Raw genomic sequence first — 24,190 nt, 5'->3', positions numbered from 1 at the left:
TGTGGTACAGGAATTCAGTTAAATTTTGTTGTTGCAACACTGTTAGGTAAATTTTCAGACCTCATTTATGAAATGAGGCCATTTAAAAATGGCTGAAATTCTGAAATTTGTTGAGAAAATTAACTTGAAGAATCAATTCTTAAGTCATAGATGAAAAATGTATCACAAGGAAAATGGCAGCATAATCTCAAAGTATAACAAGACTATGTATGGGCTTTCAAACATTTTTTTTTTGGCACCTCACAATAAAAAGTATATTTTATTCCATACTTTGGTTTATAAAAACAGAGACAGGTTTCATAAAACAATATTGATCCTTGCTATATATTCTGTATATTCTATTTCATTTTCTTAAAAGTCCTCGGACCTCTAACACTGATTTTACAACTCACGGTAGATTAGGACCTGCCGTTCAGAAAACATTCCAAGATGTAGAGCCAAAAAGATAAGATTGTGAAATACATTAAAATATTTTGTATGTTTGGCATCTCAAACAAGATCTCTTAGGAAATCAAACTTGCCTGTTGTAAAACAGCATTTTAGAGAAGTGGGTACATGTTTATACCCTGGGAGTAGTCATTAAGCTGCTTATGCCATGCCATTTATATTTATTATCTTAAGGATATCTTAGGGACTTTAGAGTAATGGAAAGCTAGCCACTACATAATTTTAAATGGAGTTATGGGTGAGGTGATTATGTAAATCAGATTTGCATTTGAAAGATGTCTGAGAATAGGAAGGGGGTAGTAGACAAGGGAAGACTAGGAAGCCACTGCATTAGCTAATATTGTTGCCTAGGGTGTTGGCAATAGGGATGAAGAGTTATGAATGAATTGTGTTGATATTTAAGAAACAAACAATTTAGTAATGGATTATATGAAAAGAATGTATCCAAGAGGTCAGCTATAGAAACATCAAGAACGGGTTACTTTGGGAGAAGACTGGTTGCAAAGGGGTATGGGAATAGGACAATAATGGGATGTAAAATTGAAGGTGGAAGAGTTTGTTTTAATGAGAAACACTTGATCATGTTTAGGGGCACCTGGGTGGCTCAATCGGTTAAGCATTGGGCTCTGTGCTGACAGCTGTGCCTGCAGCCTGCATCAGATTCTGTGTCTCTCCCTCTCTCTGCCCCTCCCATGCTCATGCTCTGTCTCTCTCTGTCTCTCAATAATAAATAAGCGTTTAAAAAAAAAAAAGACTTGATCATGTGTATAAGCTGATAGGAAGGATCCAGTGAAAAGAAGAGGCTGAATAGGAAAAGCAGCAAAAATCTACAGTATAAGTTTTCTCGAAGGTGGAAACAGAATCCACCTAAAGGTAACAGGATTGACCTGTTTTTATGATTAAAATTTATAATTATTGTTTTAATAATTGATACATTCATGTAGTCATTCTATAAGCATATAGCTGAAACATCTTATTTCTCTTTTGTAGCCACTCAGTTCCGTATCCCATAGGCAACTAATGTTAATGTTTTTGTGGATCCAAGAGATTTTATACACATACAAGCAAATACAGATAGTCCTTCCTCACCCCTTTACACAAAAAGCCCACTATACACACAATTCTGCACCTTGCCTTTTTTCACCTGTCACCTGTCAGTATATGAAAAGCTTTATTCTTCCTTAGGGCTAAATAGTATTAATTGTATGTAATGTTATTTAACCAGTTCCCTATTTGATGGACATTTAGGTTGTTATTGTACTTTTTTTATTTAAAATTTTTTTAATGTTTATTTTTGAGATTGAATGTGAATGGGGGAGGGGCAGAGAGAGAGAGAGGGAGACACAATCCAAAACAGGGTCCAGGCCCCAAGCTGTCAGCCTAGAGCTCAGCCCGGGGCTTGAAGCCACCAACTGTGAGATCATGACTTGAGCTGAAGTTGGATGCTTAACTGACTGAGCCACCCAGGTGCCTCTAGGTTGTTATTGTACTTTTGATAGTGCCTCTACTTTAACAAGATGGAAGACTTTTAACTGGAGATAGGTGCACACGTGGGCAGGGGTGTAGGTTTGACTCTGGGACATCTAAAGGGGCCTGAATGATCTGATTGTAAAGAGTGAGGTGGTCCATTTTGGGACCATTAGATAGAAATGGAATATTTAGGGTCAAGAGTTGATATGTGGAGATTTTTACTTGGTCAAATGAACAGGAATTCACTTAAGGAAATCTGATCTGGTCCATGAAGGTGAGGAGTCACTGGACCAGAGTTGGAAACAGCAGCCAGGAAAATTCCTGAAACTGCATAATTTGTCAATTGAAAGTCACTTTCAGAAGTCACCTTTTAATAGAGAAGTAGGACTACTTTTGGTAGCCTCAAATTGGAACTCTCTATTCAATGTTAAATGGATCTAGCCCATCTGGAGAGCAAAAACTGTTTTGGGTTTAGAAGCTGTAAGAAGACATTACTGCCGAATTTCTGAAGAATTTCATTTTTCATTTATAATTTATAATATATATAATATTTATACATCATCAGTTATATAACTTATAATTTTATATATATATCAGTTATATAACTTGTAATGTTTATCTTAAATAGAAACATTGACTAAACCTAACTTAACAGTTTGTTTCCAGAGTGACTGAAGGCACCTTCAAAGTGGTTATAATTTTTTCATCAGCTTCAGTGTGTGTGTGATATCACTTGCACTGGTAGATACCATGGACCAAGTGTAAGAAAAACATTTAACAGTACAAAGTCATAGTTGTGCTAGAGACAGAGAGCAAACAGGGGAGGGGCAGAGAGAGAGGGAGACACAGAATCCAAAACAGGTTCCAGGCTCTGAGCTGTCAGCACAGAGCCTGACATGGGGCTTGAACCCACGAACCGTGAGATCATGACCTGAGCCAAAGTTGGACGCCCAACCTGCTGAGCCATCCAGGTGCCCCCCCCCCACCATGTAAGTGTTTCTTAACCCTTTATTTGTTTAATAACTCTTGAGGAATTGTAAACCACAAATCCTCTTTGTAGAAAGATGCACAGAATTTTGCATGCAATTTCAAGGAATTTAATAACCTCTGTTATGTTATATCAAATTTCTGTTCTATGTTCTTTCATTGCCTTCTTCAATATATATTGTCTACCACTGCCAAAATAATAGCCTTTATGTTATACTCTTGCTTGATTCCTCAGTGCCTGCAGTTTAATATAAAGGCCAAATATTTAAGAATATTTATCCTCTACTTTTGGAAATTTGAATAGATGTGACAAGGTCACACAGCTCTTTTAGAACACCAGACTGAGCCAGATTTTCTTGACTTATGGTACACAGCATGTTCTGTAATTGCATTTCATTACATAATTCTAAACCAAGAGTGGCTTATGTACTTTAAAAAGGTATCTTGAAGTTCGTTAATCGTTTTTCTTTTGTAGTTTTATACTTTAAATGTAAAAAACAAAGTTAATTTCCACTGATTTGTAGTATACCTTTTGCATTCAAAATTGCATTGTTGAAACCAAATGCTGTTTAGCTAATAGTCATACCGTGCATTCAGGGAACTCTCAAAAGACATTGGAATTTACATATATATATATATATGATATATATGTGATACATATATCATTCATATATATTATATATGATACATATGATATATTTGATATATATAACATATATAACATAATGATATATATCATATAATATATATTATATATAATATATGTGATATATAATATATATTTGATATATGACATAATATATATCATATATATGTAAGTAAATCTATATGATTGATTTACTATTTATATCTTAAAAATGAAGTTAATACAGTCTACAACTGATGATGAACCTTGAATACATTATGCTAAGTGAAAGAAGCCAGACACAAAAAGTCACATTCTGTGATTCCATTTATATGAAATATCTGGAATTGGCAAGTCCATAGAAACAGATGGTGGCCAGAGGCTGGGGAGAAAGGGGAATGGGTGGTAACTACCTAATGGGTACAAAGTTTTTATTTGTGAGGGATTAAAGTATTTTTGAAGTAGATAGAGGTAGTGGTTGCACAACATTGTGAATGTACCAAAAACCACTGAATGTTCTCTTTAAGTTGGTTAATTTTATGTTCTGTGAATTCATCTCAATTTTTAAAAAGTAGATTTAGGCTCAAAAAAAAGAATTAGACTCATCTGTTCTTAGCAGAATTAAATGTACCTTGTGAGTTGTCTCTATGTTGCCTTCATTGTCTTTTCAGCTTACAAATGAGAATTTCTAACTTTTAAAATTAGCTATTTACTTAGTGATACCAACTTTTTTTACTTTTTTACTTTTTTACTTAGCTATTAGTGATACCAAGTTTTTTTTCTTCTTATAATTGCAAATTAAATAGAATTACATAGAAATAAAAATTAACTCATATTTTCAATACTGTAATGCAACCATAGTTAACATTTCAATGGGCATGTCTTTATGATTTTTTTCAAATATAATTATTTTGAAATGAAATGTATGCATAATAGCACTTAAATATTTTTTCATCCTTTTACTTTTTTTTTTAAATTTTTAAAAAAATGTTTATTTTTTGGGAGACAGAGAGACAAAGTGGGAGAGGGGCAGAGAGAGAGGGAGACACAGAATCCAAAGCAGGCTCCAGGCTCCGAGCTGTCAGCACAGAGCCCGATGCAAGGCTCGAACCCACGAAGCGCGGCATCGTGACCTGGGCTGAAGTCGGACACTCAACTGACTGAGCCACCCAGGCACCCCTGCATCCTTTTACTTTTAATGTCAGTTTATAAGCATTTTTCATGTTGCCACAGTCTTCAGAACTCTAATTTTTAAAATCCATTAATTCTGTTGTCTGTATTATTCACCTGCATATTTACGTTATTGATATTCCAGGGTGAATTTCTTGATTCCTGATGGTGGTAAATGTAGAGGAGATGTTGGGGTGTGTTTCTCATGTCAAAATTGTAAAAAAAAAAAAAAAAAAGTGTGCTGTCAGCTTCAGTTGGAAAATAATTTGTAAATAGCTGGTCATCTCTGTTTACATAGCTGGATAACCTTGCTGAGAACAACTTCACATTTGGTTTCTAAGATTAATCTAGTAATCCTAACCTCTGTTTATTTATTTATTTTTTTTTTTTTTAATTTTTTTTTTTCAACGTTTATTTATTTTTGGGACAGAGACAGAGCATGAACGGGGGAGGGGCAGAGAGAGAGGGAGACACAGAATTGGAAACAGGCTCCAGGCTCTGAGCCATCAGCCCAGAGCCCGACGCGGGGCTCGAACTCACGGACCGCGAGATCGTGACCTGGCTGAAGTCGGACGCTTAACCGACTGCGCCACCCAGGCGCCCCAACCTCTGTTTATTTATATTTGTACTATTGAGGTCAGGTTAGGAATCTTTGTTTTTTTGTTTTTTTTTGTTTTTTTTTGTTTTTTTTGAGGTGCATTACTAAGAGGACTTAAGCACCCTGTATTCTATGTTCTGCTAATCTCCCATTTCTCTTACTAGTTAACTTTCCTCATGACCTGATCCATGGAATTGAGCTTGAGGAAGAATCTAAAGATTAAACCTAATTTTTCATTTTCAGACTTGTAGGAGCTGACATTTGGGACAATCTCAGTAGTCTAATGGACAAATACCAGCATCTCACTATGTATTCCATATAGTCTCAACATTGAGATACAGGACATTCTCTGTATCTGTGTCTAAAAAGGATCATTGTAAGAAAACTGTAAGTTTTCTTCTTTCTTATGTTAGGGTGTGTAACATGAAACAACATATGAACAATTAGAAAGCAGGCATTAGGGATACTTGTATATTAGGGATATATGCTATCGAATAATGGCATTAGAAAGTAGGAACCACGGGTGGGGGGGCGCAGAGGCGGGGGCGCCTGAGTAGTTCAGTCGGTTGAGTGTCCGACTTTGGCTCAGGTCATGATCTCATAGTTTGTGGGTTCGAGCCCCACGTCGAGCTCTGTGCTGACAGCTTGGAGCCTGGAGTCTGCTTTGGATTTTGTGTCTCCCTCTCTCTCTACCCATCCCTCACTAGTACTCTCTCTCAAAAATAAAAACATTAAAAAATAATTTAAGAAAGTAGGAACCACCTATGTAGAAGCTGCAGCAACTGACCTGACTAGAGGATGTAGAAAGTCTGTATTTGGTCAGACTAATTTTAGGCATCCTTGAATCACCCTGGTTCTTTCATATAAAAAGTCCTGTACGATTTGTACACTCCTCTCACCTGTACCCCAGAGTATTTCACTAGGCTTCTAGGAAAAATCTCATGTAAAAATGTGAGCATTTTCAAAACAGTCTTCAACAAATGGTGCCGGGTCACCTGCATTACCACACGGAATGTAGTTGGACTCCTTTATCACACAGTATACAAATAATAACTCAGTTGTTCTTATACTTAAATATAGAGCTAAATCTACACAAGTTGTAGAAAATATAGGGACAAGTCCTCATGACCTTGGTTTAAGCAAAGCCTTCTTAGATATGGTATCAAAAAGCACCAGTGACCCAAAAAATACATAAGGGAACATCAGAATTTAAAACTTGCATGTCAAAGGACACCATCAGGAAAGTGAAAGACAACCCATGGAATGCTAGAAAGTATTTGCAAATCCTTTATCTGATAAGAGACTGATGACCATGATATGTAAACAACTTGTACATCTCAGTAGAGACAACCCAGTTTCAAAAAAGGTAAAGGATATGCATAGACATTTCTACAAAGAAGGTAATGCAGATGGCCAGTCAGCATGTGAAAAGATGCTTAATAATCATTTGCTCTCAGGGAAATAAGAATCAAAACCACTAAGATGGCTATAAAAAAAACGAGGATTTGGTAATGATGTGGGGTAAGATTGTAACTCTCATGCACTGCTGGTGGGAATTTGAAAATGGTACAAGTACTTTGTTGTTTTTAAGTTTTTTACTTTAATTCCAGTGTAAGTACAAGTACTTTGGGAAGGAGTGTAGCAGTTCCTTAAAAGATGGAACATAGTTATGTGGTCTAGCAGTTCTCCTGGGTGTATACCCAAGACACATGGAAACACATCCACACAGAAACTTGTTCACAAATGCTCATAGCAGTGTATTCATAGTAGCCAAACAGTGGAAACAACCCAGATGCCCATGAGTTGCTAAATACATTATATAACTGGTGATGTGTATATGCAATGAAATATTAGTCAGCAATTAAAAAGGAATGAGGTTCTGATACATGGTACAACGTGGGTAAATTTTTAAAGCATGCTAAATTTTAGGCCTCCAAAGACCGCATTAGTATGATTTCATTTATATGAAATGCCCAGAACAGGCAAATCTCTAGAGATACAAAGCAGATTAGTGGTTGCCTAGGGCTGGGGAATTTGGGGGAAAAGGATAAATGACTGCTAAAAGGTATGAGGTTTCTTTGGGGGATGATGAAAATGTTCTGAAATTATGATGATGGTCACATAACTCTTAAACATAATAAGACCAATGAATTGTATATTTTAAAATGGATTAATTTTATCTTATGAATTAGAGCTCACTAATTGTTATATTAAGTATAGGCTTTTTACTTTAGTGGTACTATATTTCCTCAGTGTGGGGAGGTACTTTTTAAAACTTTTCAATGCTTTTTGGGGGTGCCTTGGTGGCTCAAACAGAGTGTATGGCTCTTGATCTCAGGGTTGTGAGTTTGAACCTCATGTTCAGTGTAGAGATTTGTTAAATAAACTTTAAATACATTAAAAAAAACCTTTTCAGTGCTTTCTGAAATCAAATGTATATTTTAATTGATGTGTGTACATTTAATGGACTGGTCTTCCATATAGCCTCAAACTGTTAGAATCCAAGAAATACACCTTTTAAACTATTTTGCAAAATTCTTACAACCGAAGTTTAGCAATCTTTGGAGGAAATTAATTTTTATTGGTGATATTAGCCCTGGTCCTTCAAAAAATAACTTTAAAAAAAGAAGGGTGAGGGTATCTGTTAGGGAGCTTATTGCAGTAAATGTAATACCAGACTTCCTGAGCTCCAAGGCCAACTTTTGGCTGTTACAGACACATTCTTTTTGGAATTAATACCTTTTTTTTTAAAGCTCCCATCTTTTAACTCTTTAAAGGCTGTGCATATTCTGCCTCTAGTTGGTTTTGCAAAGAATTCTTGGGCTTATTACTCTTAGCTTTCAAGGATTCCAGTATTTTTTGGTTGCAGCAAAGACATGGTTCCAACAATAACTCATGCACTAAGTCAGAGGAATATCTCTTAGCCCACAACTACCCTGGAAATCTGTCCTACTGGTAAATAATTCTCTGTCAATAATTGGGTGCTACTTCCCCTCTGGAAACCAGCGTGCTTGATGAGAGTCTAATTTAGGAAAGAAAATGGTGGTAAGTGCTTAAGAGACTCTTATTTTAGACAAAATTAACTTAGAGGATCATTTTAATGATACACATGGATTGGAAGCAGAAAGCTGTCAAGGAACCAAGGCAGCCACTCTCCCATTTCTCTTACCCAGGGGTTTAAGGATTTTTTTATTTGTGGGCTCTCCTAATGTCTACTTCACTCAGCATCTCTAATCTGTCTTGAATACTGTTTCCTCATAACCCCAATTTATACATGCCTCTTAATTTGCTACTCGATGACCTTTTCAGGTCAGTTGATTCAGTTTTCCAATTCTAAGAGAAAAAAAGAATCCGATTGGTTCACGCTCTCTCCATTCAGGAGGTGCTGCAAGTCATCAAAACTGTTGGCTAGCCTATAGGCCTTTGGAATGTATGCCTGTCCCAGAAGCTGCCAGGTCATGGGCAATTTAGAGATAGTAGGAGCTGTGGGTGAGGTAGCTGTATTATTCACTTGTTTACTATTTCTGGATCCCTCTACTATAGGGGATTTAGGTTTCAGAAGAGCAGAGACCTTACTTGGTCATAGCTGTACCTCCTTTACCTAAAGCAGCATCTGAAATGTGGTTGGGTGTTCAAGAAGTATTTTAATTGGTGCCTGGGCTCAAAATATGACCTTGATTTCAGTTGTCTTGAGCTTTAGATGAATAAGCTTGTCTAATGACTTGCTAATGCAGGGTACCGGTAGTGATAATGCCTACCAGTACCCTAATTAGGATATTGTAATTAACCCTGTACAGTAAGTGCTCAGTGAATATTATCAGTGAATGAAAGAAGTCAATCTTTTCGTTTAAAAACAAGCAAACAAATGCCAAACCACCTCCATGGAAGCAGTGTTCTTCCTTGCAGATCATTAGTTTGTATACTTTCTCAATAAATATAACTTCATCATTTGTCAGTATCATAGATGGGATGCTGGCTCTTTCCCGCTCTCTACAAAATTGTTACCCTTCTGTGGTTCAGGAATTACATTAATGCTAATCTTTGGGGTTTTTGTTTGTTTGGCTGGTTGCTCGTTTGGTTTGGTCAAGATTAATTGAACATCAGAGTTAGAATATGCATTGAGACCATCAATTCCAAATCCTCCATTTTATGGCCTTAAATTTCAGCCTGGCAAAATTCAGAGAAAACATTCCCAGTAGGAGACTGCAGCTGGGGAGGGGGTGGTGCCAGCAGCAGCTTGTGAGGCTATAAGGAGAAAATCAGAAGAGCTGACTCTTACTTCCTACTGGAGCAAAGGATACAGCTTTTGGTGACAAGCTGCATTCTTTAGCAGTGACTTTATTTTTCCTTTACCACAAACCAGACTTGTACTATTTCCAGCCTCAGCACATTATTTAGGCACTTACCCACTGCATTGTTTTAGTTTCTGAAAACTCAATTCCCTAAATTGAGTCCAACTTTTAATGCACTGCATTTCAAATAGACATGTTTACACTTTGATATGTTTCTTTCTTGGCTTGTACACTCCCTAAGATTAGTGCCCTTTATCTTTTTCTGCCTTCATCATTTTATAGATGCTTCATTATATATTAACAAACAACTGGGATGCTTCAGAGATTTTTCTCATCAGAAGGTCAGACCTTGCTTTTTTATGTGACCGGCTCTGTGTTTTCTCTTTGCTCTGTCTCAGCATATTTTGTAATCCTTTGTTCTTTTTCTGTTCTACCCCCTTCTGTGATGCTGCATTTCTTTTCCTAACACACTTTAATTTTAAATTCTTTTTCTTTATGGCAAATGCTTTTTTTTGGCTCTCATTTTGTTTTTGTTTTGCATGAAGGCGTAGAGAATTAAAGTATTAAGGAGAAAAATAGTGTTTAAATTTATTTGAAATATATTTGCTTCTTGTGAATTCCCCCTTTATCAAACATTAAGCTCACAGGGAAAGTACACGTGTGTCTCCTAACAACATTGAGAGAATGGTAGTTATAGACGTTTATGTAGATGATAGAGATAAAGGGAAGGGGGGAAAGTCAGAGGAATTAGGAAGGGTAGTGATGTTAATAGGAAGGCCCAAATTCGAGTCCCTATGTTAGTAGGTACTTTATTTATATTTTCTTAGTTATTCCTTGAAAAACTCTTTTAAGATAGATATTCTATTCATTTTTTCTGAGGAGGAATCTTAGGCTTGGAGGTATTGAATAACTTGCCTAGAGTTGCATACCTGATAAATGCCAGAGCCGAGATTAAATGAGATGTCTAATCTCTTTCCACTGTGCTTCTCTATCAATAACCTATAGTAGGCATATAAATACTGAGTATGAGAAGGATTGTGGAAGTAGAAAGAGATCATTAGTTTGGTTTTGAACGTATTCAAGTTCCCATGAGATAGGTAGGTAGAAATTTGAAAGGGGCAACAAACTGGGTATTGTTACTTGGAGAAGGAATGTTGGTTATAATTCGTATTGAGTTTTTCTGGTTTTATTGTTGCTTAATCCAAATCATTAGACATTTTTTCGTAGCATGTTTACAAAATCCTGGTATGAATATATGACATGGATTACAGGAACATCAGTGCTTTGAAATAAAATATTCAGTTTTCCAATAAAGTCTGTTGAATCCCTACTATGTGTCAGATGCTGTGCTGAGTAAATAGTATATATTGGTAAACAAAATAGACACATTCCCTGCCCTTATCAAGCTTATATTCTATTGATGAGGAAATAAAAATAATACACAGATAATCACATACATTTTTAATTTTTAGCCTAAGCACAAAATACCTCATGAAGGCACCAGCATTTATGTTAGTTAGCAGTTTAGTGATTGAGATTTTAATAAGCTGATTCATAGTATTTATTTCTGTAGTAAGTGACTTTATACATTGGAAATGATTTTGTGAACATATTTTGGGAGGCATTCAAAATCATTGAGGGTTCACATTTCAGGAAGTGGTGAAGGTAGGTACTATTATCAGTCATCTTACAGAATATACTTAGCAAAACAAAAACAACTCTAATCCCAATATTATGGCATATACACCAACTTTATTAAGTATTAAACACTTGGCTTTGGTGGTGGGGAGCACCTGGGTGGCTTGATCGGGTAAGTGCCCAACTCTTGATTTCAGTTCAGGTCATGATCTCACAGTTCCTGATATCGAACCCTGTCAGGCTCCGCACAGATAGCATAGAGCCTGCTTGGGATTCTCTCTATCAAAATAAAAGAAGCACAATTGGCTAGGGGTTCCAGGAAATGTAAAGAAGCACTAAAATGGAAAAAAAAAAAAAACTAGAGTAAATTAATGGGTGACTTTAGCTATTAGTATGTAAGATTTTTTTAATAGACTTTTCATCTGCTGGTTCAGTGAGGAGCAAAAACAATTCCTGTTGCGGATCTTATAGTCTGGTGGGGAAGATAAATACTCAAATTATAACAAAATGTAAAATTACAACTTTGACAAATGCTGTGAAGAAATGTTACTTGGTGTATAAAAGCCTCTAATAGAGGAGAATGGTTAGTTAGGTTTCTGAGAAAGTAGTTGGATTGAGCTCTGAAGGAAGAAGAGGCATTATTTACGCAGAGTGGTGATGGAGGAGAGTATTTTTTGGTTTTTTTGTTTGTTTATTTTGAGGGAGAACGTGCAGGGGAAGGGCAGAGGGAGAGAATCCTAGGCTGGCTCTGCTCTGTCAGTGCAGATCCTGACACGGGGCTTGAATTGTGAACCACGGGATCATGGCCTCAGCTGAAATCAAGAGTCAGATGCTTAACCAACTGAGTCACCCAGGTGCTCCGGAGGAGAATATTTCATGTAGAGTACAGCAGGTACTATGACTCTGTAGAGATGAGATCATGGCATTTCAGAGGAGCTGAAGGAAAACCAGTGGGGCTAGAAAGCAGTGAGTTGTTAGATGAGGTTGGAGGGCCAGCTAGGTAACCAGAATATGTAGGGCTTTGGAAATCTTTTAAGGACTTTGGCCTCCATCCTAAAAGCTATTAAATGTGAAGGGGTTTTAGGTATGTGTGAGGAGGGCATAGGGTTAAATTGGATCTCTGTAACTTCTGGATAGAGAACAAATTCAAGTTTTGCTAGCTAATACTGTATACCAGGGACAAAATGGGAGCTTAGGGTATTGGCAATAGATATGAAAAGACATAAACAGATTCTATCAGTATTTCAGTAGACAACTCACTAGAACTTGGTGATGTACTGTATATGGAAGAGTAATGGAGAGGGAGGTACGAAGGATGCCTCTGTCTTACAGAACTAGAACGATGTCATTTACTGACATAGGGCAACCTAAAAAGAGGACCAGATTTTGGAGGGAGTTCGTTTTGGACATGCTGAATTTGAGGTACTTTGAGCACATTGAGTTGAACTGTCAAGTAGGGACTGGAATTTAAAAGGGAGATTTAGACTAGAATATAAATTTATGAATCATTTGTATCAAGGTGGTAATTTCCATTGTCAACATGGACTTAGTTATTAGGTGAAGACTATAGGACAGAAGAAGAGGCCAGGACAAAACCAGTCACATTTGTGATTCCAAATACAGTCACATTCTAAGATGCTGGGGATTAGGACTTCATCATAAGAATTTTATAGGAGACACAGTTCAGCCCAAAACAACATCTCCATCTCCCATCCAAGTACTAACCAGGCCCGGCCCTGCTTCGCTTCCGATATCAGACAAGATCGGATTCAGGGTGGTATGGCCGTAGACAACAAAATCTCTATCTCAAAAGTGTTTATCTTTATGATAAATAATGCTCAAAATAATAGTTCCCTCGGGGGTCTTTTTAAATTTGAGAAAAGGAATAAAATGCAAGTACTGTGTAACCACCATTGTCAAAATGCACCTTTTTTCCTAAAGGAGAATTTCTTTTTTTCTTTTCCCCACAAAGGAGAATTTCTAATGAACATGGCCAAATAAACTTTGAAAACAAGAGTCAGTGTGGGGAACTCCCCATCACTCTAAAAACATTTATCTAGATTATTCATCAGTTGCATAGGAGGAGGACTCACAGAATATAGTTGGAGGACAGAATATAGAGGAGGACTTAGAATATAGTTGTAATCATAGCTCTGATTTATTATGGCAAAAGAATACAAGTCAAAGTCATCAAAGGAAAAGAGGTGTGTAAGTCCATAGGAAACAGGCAGAAGCTTCCAAAAGAATCCTCTCGTAATAGAGTCACACAATACACTTAATTTCCCCAGCATTGAATTTTGCTAGTATGTGTGAAGGGTTGTCTACCAGGAGAACCTGAAATTCTGAGTAGGCACCCACTGCCTACTACATACCAAGATTCCAGACTTCCAGGAGGGAAGCAGGTGTTCAGTGTAAATCATACTGTTTACGCACGGAGTTTAGATACAGTGAGCCATCAATTAGGGAATGGTGAGTACTGCCCCAGAATACAGATCTTTTTATTTTTTTTTTTAATTTTTTTTTTTAATTTTTTTTTTTCAACGTTTATTTATTTTTGGGACAGAGAGAGACAGAGCATGAACGGGGGAGGGGCAGAGAGAGAAGGAGACACAGAATCGGAAACAGGCTCCAGGCTCTGAGCCATCAGCCCAGAGCCTGACGCGGGGCTCAAACTCACAGACCGCGAGATCGTGACCTGGCTGAAGTCGGACGCTTAACCGACTGCGCCACCCAGGCGCCCCTAATTTTTTTTTTTTAACGTTTATTTTTTTTGAGACGAAGAGAGACACAGCATGAACGGGGGAGGGGCAGAGAGAGAGGGAAACACAGAATCAGAAGCAGGCTCCACGTTCTGAGCCATCAGCCCAGAGCCCGACACGGGGCTCGAACCCGCGGACCGCGAGATCGTGACCTGAGCCGAAGTCAGACGCTCAACCGATTGAGCCACCCAGGCGCCCCATACAGAATTTTTTAAATTGCTGTTTTGGGGGCTCCTGGGTGGCTCAGTCGGTTGAGCATATGACCTGGGAGCTCGAGCCCCGCGTCAGGCTCTGTGCTGACAGCTGGGAGCCTGGAGCCTGCTTCAGATTCTGGGTCTCCCTCTCTCTGTCCCTCCCCCACTCATTCTCTATCTGTCTGTCTCTCTCTGTCAAAAATAAGCATTAAAAAAAAAACACATTTTGCCAACTAGAAAATACCATCGGATCCTAGTCAGTAAGCAGTAACTCACACATCAAGCCATTTTAACAACTATAATGGGATTAAAATTAGGTGTATGTGTTAAGAAGGGTGAGGCCATAGCATCTTTAAAATACCAGCAGTTCTTAGTCATTTCCTTTTCTCTGTGGCTTTCTGAAGAGTTGTATGTAAATTGAAATCAGAATGTTGAATCATTTTAAATATCTCAATGGTGCTTATTAGAGAGTTCCATTTGTTTAACAAAAAATACCAAAGAAAATACATTCATAATATGAATAATTAAAAGATAGGGTTTTAATTTAGTTTCTTCATAGAGCTTTCCTTTTCTGTTCTTTCTTTGTTCTCCGTACACATGTGAACCAGAAGACCAAGGAAATCTAGCCTCTTAAAAAGTACATGCTTAGAAATTACTAGTTCTAGAACAACTTAGAACAATTTAAAACAATTCTTTTTTGTTCGTAGTAGTAAGTACGTGCAGGGATTTTGGAGACCATTATTACCCATAGTCTTATACCAGTTATTCTAGTGTGACTTCATATGTGTCACCTTGTGCCAAATTAGATGGATTGGGACTGAGAGTTAGGAGTGTAGCCTCACCTGGATGGAAATGGTAATCCAAGGGTAAAAAACTGAGCTGGCAGGGGTCACAACAGAGGTCAAAGAATTTCTTGTATTCAGGGACAGGCTAGAAAGCCAGGACCAAGGCCAGGGGCAATAACAGTTAGCTTAAAGTCTGCAAACCAGAGTCATTTGGTGATGGGGAGAAAACAAATGGTTAGAATAACTTAGAAATGTTGACATTTACAAAGCTCTTTGATGTTATCTTATGATTGCATCATCACCTTCTAAAGTGGTGCTGTTACCTTGATTATTCAGAGGTTTTAAGGGACGATTAAAGATGTTAACAGTCACCACAGTAAGTAAAAGTCCAGTCTTACGATTTAATTTTTCAGACTAAAAATTCCATATTTTTAGATAGCAGCGTATGAAAAACTGTTCTGTTGATTTGTGTGATTCTGCAAACATGCCCCAGGTAGGGGGGTGGAGATGGGGATCCTCATCCTTCCCAGGTCACATTTCATCCCAGCCCCATTCCACCATAGTAGCTCAGTTTTAAATATTCTAATTATAAATAAGAGTACTCTGAACAAGATAGTTATATGGCTCATAAAACCCATTGGATTAGTATGCCATATTACCTTTTTAGAACAGGTAGTTTAAGAAAGTGACACCAGAGAAAAGATATCCCAAAGTGAGAACAAGGAGAAACTGTCCACTAGTAGCAGAATTTGACATCCCAGCCTTATGGGAAGAACTACCTGAAACAGCCCTCAGGAGTGTCAAACAAGGACAGACAGGAAGGTATGATCAGACTTAGGAGTTTATTTTTCTATCAGTAATAGAACCTATACAGGCATAGTTTCAAAGATGGATTTGATATTGTTTGAAATTCTTAAAATTTAGAAGTTACAAAAATTATAAAACCTGTATCATAGATGAAAAACCTTTATAGAACCATTTATTAGATATGCCTTTTTTTTGTGGCTTTCTTAAAATGTCATTTCAGTGTACTGTTCTTCAAAGTAATGTGAATAGTAATGTAAATAGTAATGTAAATAGACACAAGCCAAATCATTTAACTTGCAGAATCTCCTTGCTGTCTGGCAACCAGGAATGGTACAGTGGAAATTAATGACTTAAAAAGGAGACCAAAAAAAAAAGGGAGACCTGAATTCTAATTCTGTTATTGTTAGTAATTATGTGACTGTATGCCAGTTTAGACCTATAAAATGAGAGTTGGTCTTAGTTGAATTCTTAGGTTCCTTTTTGAAAACTTTTACTTAGCTCTGCCATAATCCAATCCATTTCTTCTTTTTTAAAAAATTAAATTTTGGGGGCGCCTGGATGGCTCAGTCAGTTGAGCATCCGATTTCAACTCAGGTCATGAACTCCCACTCATGGGTCTGAGCCCCAGCTCTGTGCTGACAGCTCAGAGCCTGGAGCCTGCTTTGAATTCTATGTCTCCCTCTCTCTCTCTCTCTCTCTGCCCCTCCGCTGCTCGTCCTTTGTCTCTCAAAATAAAACATTAAAAAAAAAAACACCTTTTTTTTTTTTAATGTTTATTTTTGAGGGAGAAAGAGCATGAGCAAGGGAAGAGGCAGAAAGAGAGAGAGGGAGACACAGAATCCAAAGCAGGCTCCAGGCTCTGAGCAGTCAGCACAGAGCCTGATGCAGGACTTGAACCCACTAACTGAAATCATGACCTGAGCCTAAGTCAGACGCTTGACCAACTAAACCACCCAGGCGCCCCCACAACAACAACAAAAAACAATTTTTTTTTAAATTAAATTTTACTTCAGCTTTGTTGAGGTATAATTGACATGTAAAATTGTAAATCCAATCCATTTCTTAAAATACTGGAATGTTGTTCCATAGTCATAATAGTAGAGCTACAGTGATAATAGCTAACATTCAGTGAGCTTTTTTATGTATCTTACTGTGCCAGGAATAATACTTGGAATTCCTATTGTATTCTTACAGTGGTCCTAGTACTTTACACATGGAGACACTAAGGCTCAGAGAGGTTTAAAAAATATGGTCAAGCCTTTTCTTATAGCTGGTAAGTGGCAGAGCTTTTTGACATTGAACCATGAAACTTTTATGCATTTTAAGTATGCCTACGAGGTAAAAAACCTTGAAAAGGTGAGTATTTAAACCAAAGATGCAACAGTCATATTTATGAGCAGTAATAACCACAGGGTCATAAGTTTTATATTCACTATAAAGCCTGATCAGTTATTTTTCTAGTGCATAAACTGTGAATTTAATATACATGTTGCATGTAACAGATTCTGAATTTGGGCTATAGACTGAAAATTTTTTGTGTATGTACAAAGTTCATTTAAAAGGCAATACGCATTTAGGGGTGCCTGGGTGGCTCAGTTGATTAAGTGTCTGACTCTTGATTTCAGCTCAGGTCATGATCTCATGGTTCATGGGATCGAGCCCTGCTGTCAATGCAGAGCCTGCTTGGGATTCCCTCTCTCCCTCTCTTTGCCCGTTCCTTCCTCCGCTCATGCGTGTGCCCTCGCTCTCAAAATAAACATTAAAAAAAAAAATAGAAATATGCATTTAAAAAAATGTCTTTAAAGCAAAAATTGCCTGTGCTCGTAGTGCTGTAGATATACAGGGCTGAAGGAAAGCTTTTGAGCTGTACTAGAGAAATGCAGTCAGCTTGGTACTTACTGGGAAAGCTGGAAGAATGGACAGTCTCTTTTTTTCACTTGATGACTGCACTGGTTAATGGACATTTTACTGTAATCTGTATAATCTTCCTATTTCTCTTATAGGTAGACAACACCTATGTAATTAAGCTGGGCTAGAGACAGACTCTAGGTGGTAGGGAGGAGGATTGGGGAAGGTCAATAACCTTCTGGGCAAGGCATAATTTGGACCACTGGACTGCAGGGAAAGGTAAGGGGAATAGCAAGAGCAAAGGCAGTAAAGTGGAAATGCATGGAACTTACAGGAAACAGCTAGTTTGCCTGCAACAATAGATGATAGTTCTTTGAATGCAATATTAATAGTTATAATACCTACCATTTGAGTTCCTGCCATTTCAAGGCTGACCATTCCTCATTTTAAGCCTTATAGCAACCCTATATTGTAGAATCTAATCCAGATGGGTTAAATAGCTTAAACGTGGTTACTCTGTTAAGTGGCATAGAGACAAGAGTGTGAGAGGGGGAGTGGCAGAGAGAGAAGTAAACACAGAATCCAAAGCAGGCTCCAAGTTCTGAGTTGTCAGCACAAAGCCCAACACGGTGCTCGAACTCACGGAACGTGAGATCATGAACTGAGCCGAAGTTGGACACTTAACCAACTTAGCCACCCAGGCACCCCTGGGTTTTGAGATTCCTAATTAAACATTTGTTCTGAATCTCAGAGAAAAGAATATTTAAAGTCTAATGTTGAACTGCTTTTGATAAATTCTAACTACTCTCAGAAAAGGGGCCTTATAAGAATAAGGCCAGTTTAAAAGGACAAAGTGGTATGTTAGGAGACACTGGAAAAGTCTTTTTCCTTGAATCAAATATTCAATATTGGAGCCTAATTTATATGTATCTGAGACTTTCCACTACAATTTCTTTTTTATTTCTACTAAAATTTCTGTTTGGAAAGGATATTTATACTTGAGCCCTTAGAAAGTTTCTCATTATGAGTGCTCTCAATTATTTTATTTTCAACCAGAAATGCCATTAGTTCAAAACAGCCTCAATTGATGCTAGTTCTGGATAATTATGGAGATCATTTCACAGAATTTTTTTAAGCTTAACACAGATTAAGCAGTTATTCCTGGAGGCATAATCTCACAGTTGCAAATATTGGTGACCTGGTAAACAAGTGCTTAAATTATAGAGATGAGGAGTGATCCTAAAGGATGAATGGAGGTAACATTTTCTAAAGTGAATTGGTAGTTGTGATTTGACGTAAAATTTCCCATGAAACCTCCATACATGGATTGGAAGTTGTCTGTCTATTCGTAGAGATGTTCTCTGGAAAACCATTTTAGGTGGCTCAGAAATGGTGCCAGCCACAATGAAATCATTAGGTCACAGATGCACCGTCTTCCTCATATTTCATTGAGGTCTCTTCTCAAATGTCGAATCAGAGAGGTTTGTTGTGAGCATCCTGTCTAAAGTAGCATCCCCTGGGGCATCTGGGTGGCTCAGTCAGTTGAGAGTCCAACTCTTGATTTCACCTCAGGTCATGCTCCTATGGTTTGTGAGTTCGAGCCCCACGTGGGGTTCTGCACTGACAGCTCGGAGCCTGCCTGGGATTCTCTGTCTCCCTCTACCCCCTCCCACTTGTACTTTCTATAAAATAAAATTAAAATAAAATAATTAAAAATTAAATAAAATAATAATTGGTCAGATATGCTATTAAGTAAAGGCAGGGTGAAATAATCTCATACGACTGCACACTAGCCCAGCATACCTCTCCCCAAGGTCCCCTCCCACCCACTAAGCCAAAAAAAATAAGAAACAGAAAACACCCCAGAAAACAGTGTTTAAAAAATAATCATTTTAGGGGCGCCTGGGTGGCGCAGTCGGTTAAGCGTCCGACTTCAGCCAGGTCACGATCTCGCGGTCCGTGAGTTCGAGCCCCGCGTCAGGCTCTGGGCTGATGGCTCAGAGCCTGGAGCCTGTTTCCGATTCTGTGTCTCCTTCTCTCTCTGCCCCTCCCCCGTTCATGCTCTGTCTCTCTCTGTCCCAAAAAAAATAAATAAACGTTGAAAAAAAAAATTAAAAAAAAAAAAAATAATCATTTTCTCCTTTTTTTAAATTTAGGAGCAAGTTCCAGTTCCGGTCTACCATCCAACACCTAGCCAGACTCGCCTAGCAACTCAGCTGACCGAAGAGGAACAAATTAGGATAGCTCAAAGAATAGGCCTTATACAACATCTGCCTAAAGGAGTTTATGACCCTGGAAGGGATGGATCAGAAAAAAAGATCCGGGAGTAAGTTTTAATTTATACATGTTTCAGAGTTCTAGCTCCAGAGATTTGCTTTTGAAAAATATTCTCCTACATTGTATTTTTTTTCTCCTACATTTTAGAAGATGAATATTTAATTAGTTCATGCAAGAGACTATTAAGATACAGCAATTAAAGGGGTGCCTGGGTGGCTCAGTCAGTTCAGCATCCAACTCTGGCTCAGGTCGTGATCTCACGGTCAGTGAGTTTGAGTCCCGAGTCAGGCTTTGTGTTGACAGCTTAGAGCCTGGAGCCTGCTTCCGATTCTGTGTCTCCCTCTCTCTCTGCTCCTCCCCACACATGCCCTGTCTCTCTCTGTCTCAAAAGTAAACATTAAAAAATTAAAAAAAAAGATACAGCAATTAAGAATTTTCATTAAAAAAAAAATAGCTATGAAATGGTGTGAATTCTGACCATGTTATATGTTGTCCCTGTCCATGTATCACTTAAAAATGATTCACCTGTGTAAGTGTGCTGGTGGCCTTGTCTGCTGGGAAAGCAGTTTGGCAATATGTCAAAGACCTTCTCAGGTCTATACCCTTTGAGACAATTAATTCTAAAGCTCTATCCTAAAATGTGTACCTCACTCCAACTGTTAGCACTTTATACACAAGATATTCACCATGGTTTTATTTAGAGTAGAAGTATAGCTAAGTAAATTGTTTTATAGGAATACATTGGTAGATTATGCAACCACTAAGATGGTTAAGGAGTTTTAGTGATAATTTGGAAAATCTTACACCTATTCTTAATTCGTGGAATAATTTTATTATGCCTGATGAGTTGAATATAAAATTTTACTTCTGGGAAGTTTTTGTCCTCAGAGCTCAAGACATAATTTAATTTACTATGTTGATGCTTGGCTCTTTGAGCCATAGCACTATTTAGTACTAGTACCTAAGATAATAAACTGTCTAGAATACTGACTTCTGAAATATTACAGCATTGGGTTGCTTCTTAAACCTGTAGAAAAATGCAGTGAACTTGAAACTAGGGTTAATGAAGAGATCTTTAACTACGACAGTCCAGTAAGTAGGCTGAATTTAGTGGTTGTTTTTACATATAGTTATTAAAATGAAAACTATCTTACTCTTGGGCTTACACTAAAAGCTGAGTTCAGGTACACAAATTTGATCTGATGGCTTCCTACCTTGAAGCATCACATTCTTCTTCAGGTGTCTTCTATAATATGTAGCTGCTTTGTAAATGCAGTTCTAGGAATGGATTTGATCCCCATGTGGTCCATTCCTCTTTGCTCTGTTAGGTCTCAAACTCGGCACATTTCCAGAGGATCAAAGTAAGAGATTGTTGATGGAATAATGCTTATTAGGAAAAAATTCAGTTTGCATGCTCAGGTGGTAGGATGACAGGCAAGCCATTTTCATCTGTTCAGTTTAACACTGTCTTTGTAATGAGATTTTAAAGAGTATTCTAGATGACTTCTCTAAACATGCTTTTTCTGATTTCTCTCCCTGACCCCCACAGGTGTGTGATCTGTATGATGGACTTTGTGTATGGGGACCCAATTCGATTTCTGCCGTGCATGCACATCTATCACCTGGACTGTATAGATGACTGGTTGATGAGATCCTTCACGTGCCCCTCTTGCATGGAGCCAGTTGATGCAGCACTGCTTTCGTCCTATGAGACTAATTGAGCCAGGGTCTCTCGTCTGACTTTAAGTGAACCATCATTTTTGGTGGTTTTGATCTTTTGTCACTGAGCCCAAAGAGCCAGGGATTAGGAATTAAGATCATGCACAAAAGTTTCCTAAAAATTCCTGAATGGCTGCAGATGTTGGGGAAAAAATACGTGATATTTTAGAAACTTAGGGGGAAAAGTAGGATGGTATTTTTATGTAAAGCCTTGACCCAGTGTTTAAAAATATAATTGTACTTAGATCTTGTTATTGCTCCAGTACATAGGAATTGTGTAAAGTGTTACAGCAGCTGTATATGTTTAAATTGTGTGTGTTGAAGATTAGGAAAAAGATAGTGGTTGTTTTTCCTACATGAAATAATTTTCTTTTTCCCCCCACCAAAATTCTTTTCTGAAGTTGCTGGCATTTGGGTCAAGGTTTTATTAAAAGCTACATTTTATAACACTGGCACAAAAAAAAGTAGTTTTAAGCTTGTTTGCACAGTTCTTTTTTTCCATTGGAAATGGAATTCATTGCCTTAGGTCTTTTTAAATAGTGTATTATTATCGTTGGGGCTGGCTCTATGCTTGAAAACCAGTTTATTTATAACCTGTTATAAGTGCTATATCTGTTTGCAGTTAGGAAATGCAGAATTCAAAGTGATCTCCTAGCTTGTAAGCAAACTGAGATGCACTATCCCTTTTCTATAAAAAATGAGTTATGTCAAGAAACCAACTCTAGTAAAGTGGGGTTTACTATTACCCTTTCCTATGTGTTTTATCTAATTATTTTGGTTGTTAATATGGTAATAATTAAAAGTCAAGGTAAATTTTAAATATTAAGATTTCTGATTTATTGAGCTTGACTTATGCCACCATGCTTATGTAAAATGAAAGTGGCACCATGGTGAAACTGAAAAAAGTTGCTCAGTTGTAACAGTTTTGATTTATTCTTTCTTGTGACCTCTTTCCCTTATTGTCTTGAACCATAGCAAAAGGATACTGCATCTCTTAATAATTGTAGTGCTGAGGTTATTGAAGTTATATAAAACACATCTCAGTCTCTGTTTCTTGGAAAGGACAGTCCTGCTAGCTGACTAACAAGTCTAAGTCTAAGCAGGGAGAATTAAGATAAATGTATTTCATGTTTTGCACACAAATGCAAAATTTGTATAACCACGTGACTTCATAGTTGTGGTCTCAAAGAAGGAATTTTTCCTTTATCTTTTTCTTGCAGTTAATGTAAGAGCACTCTGAATCTCTAAGCTTCTGAAGTGTTAGAGGTAGAGATGGTCTAGTAAAGATGTAGTTTGTAATGTTTTATCCATTTAGCATGTGTTTATTTTTCCTTATGTACTCAAAGGTGACATTTGTTCAGCTCAGTGATATAGTTAAGAATCATTCATTAGCAAAAGGAGAAGCAATCTCAGTCTAACAAATCAGAAATGTTTATTTTATATTGAGTTGACTATTTGACTCTAACACTTTTCTACATACAAAACACAAGTATCTTGAGGGTTCTCCATTATTGCATTGTAGAGGAATTCAGTATGTCATAAAACCTTCTTAAAGATTTGACACTAGACTGTAGTATACATATGTTGGTTAATTTTCTTATGAGCCCCATGATGGAAAGACTTAAAGATGAGATTGAGAAAAACTGAGAGAAATTAGATTATCAGGTTCTTTTAAATTGTTACATGTATCTTGCTTAAGTTTTTGTTTATTAATTTATATCCACCCAATTACATAAAGCAAATTTGGAGGAAACACCTGAAGTTGTGCAATATTTTCAGTGATATATTACTTTTTTTATCCTGTGTTTTCTACTTAAACATGTCTGTGTCATCAAGTATTATAGTCAGACTTTTCCTTTTTTTCTACATTGTTAAAAATGGTAAGTGAACTTTAAAAATATCATCTAATATGTTTCTGTTAGTTTTTATTACAAGGCTTCTTTCACAGAAGTTTGGCAGTAATATTGAAGGAACTAGTATTGAGCTGAAAATTTTAAGGTACTTTGTATTCTTTAATTTTGATTTCCATACACCATGTTAAGAACTATCAATTTTGGCTTTTACTAAAGTTAAATAAAGTTATAATACAGTTGTAAAGGGCTAGAGTTGATTACATTAGAATATTATTCAAATTAATCTTTTTTTAAAACAGTGTATAAATTTAAAATAATGTACACATTCATAAATTTAATCTCTAGGTCTATATACTTTTTGGGAAGTATTTTTTATGGTGTGGCATTTAATACCATCTGATCATAACTTAAGCTTGATAGCTTCCAATTTTCTATAGCTAGAAATAATAGGTACAGCATTTAGATTTAGGCAAGATGTGTCCAGGGTTGGCTATAGGATTTGAAATATCTGAAAAGCCTGATCAGGAAAAAGTAAGATTCTTACCCTTTTAAGTGTAAACACAACAAGTTGTATTACTTTCAAATACTTGTGTAGTTGGGTAAACAAAAACTTTTTCAATTCTGAGTGTTCTTTATAGGAAATTTCTTAAACCAGGAGAAGATTCCCCTTACTTTTCGTGTCTCCTGTGTGATATAAACCAGTATGATTTTACAGAATACA

At 37.1% G+C, this 24,190-nt stretch overlaps 1 protein-coding gene across 1 annotated transcript in view; it reads left to right on the top strand.

Annotated features, from left to right (window-relative positions):
• RNF11 (ring finger protein 11) overlaps positions 1 to 23,713 on the top strand; it is a 40,267-nt gene extending 16,554 nt beyond the window's left edge. Inside the window, exons 2-3 of the mRNA XM_047082698.1 lie at positions 19,777 to 19,946; positions 21,447 to 23,713. Coding sequence (XP_046938654.1) covers positions 19,777 to 19,946; positions 21,447 to 21,618 — 342 coding nt within the window. The 3' untranslated portion in view covers positions 21,619 to 23,713. The remainder of the gene's footprint in view (positions 1 to 19,776; positions 19,947 to 21,446) is intronic.
• Positions 23,714 to 24,190: the final 477 nt, after the last annotated feature.

Source organism: Lynx rufus, unplaced genomic scaffold (assembly GCF_022079265.1).
Source record: "Lynx rufus isolate CCGP_SWC_20201006 ecotype Redwood Valley unplaced genomic scaffold, mLynRuf1.p SCAF_2, whole genome shotgun sequence".
In the NCBI taxonomy this organism is placed as follows: Eukaryota; Metazoa; Chordata; class Mammalia; order Carnivora; family Felidae; genus Lynx; species Lynx rufus.
Note: the sequence above shows the minus strand (reverse complement) of the source record. Positions and strands in the feature narration are given on the sequence as shown.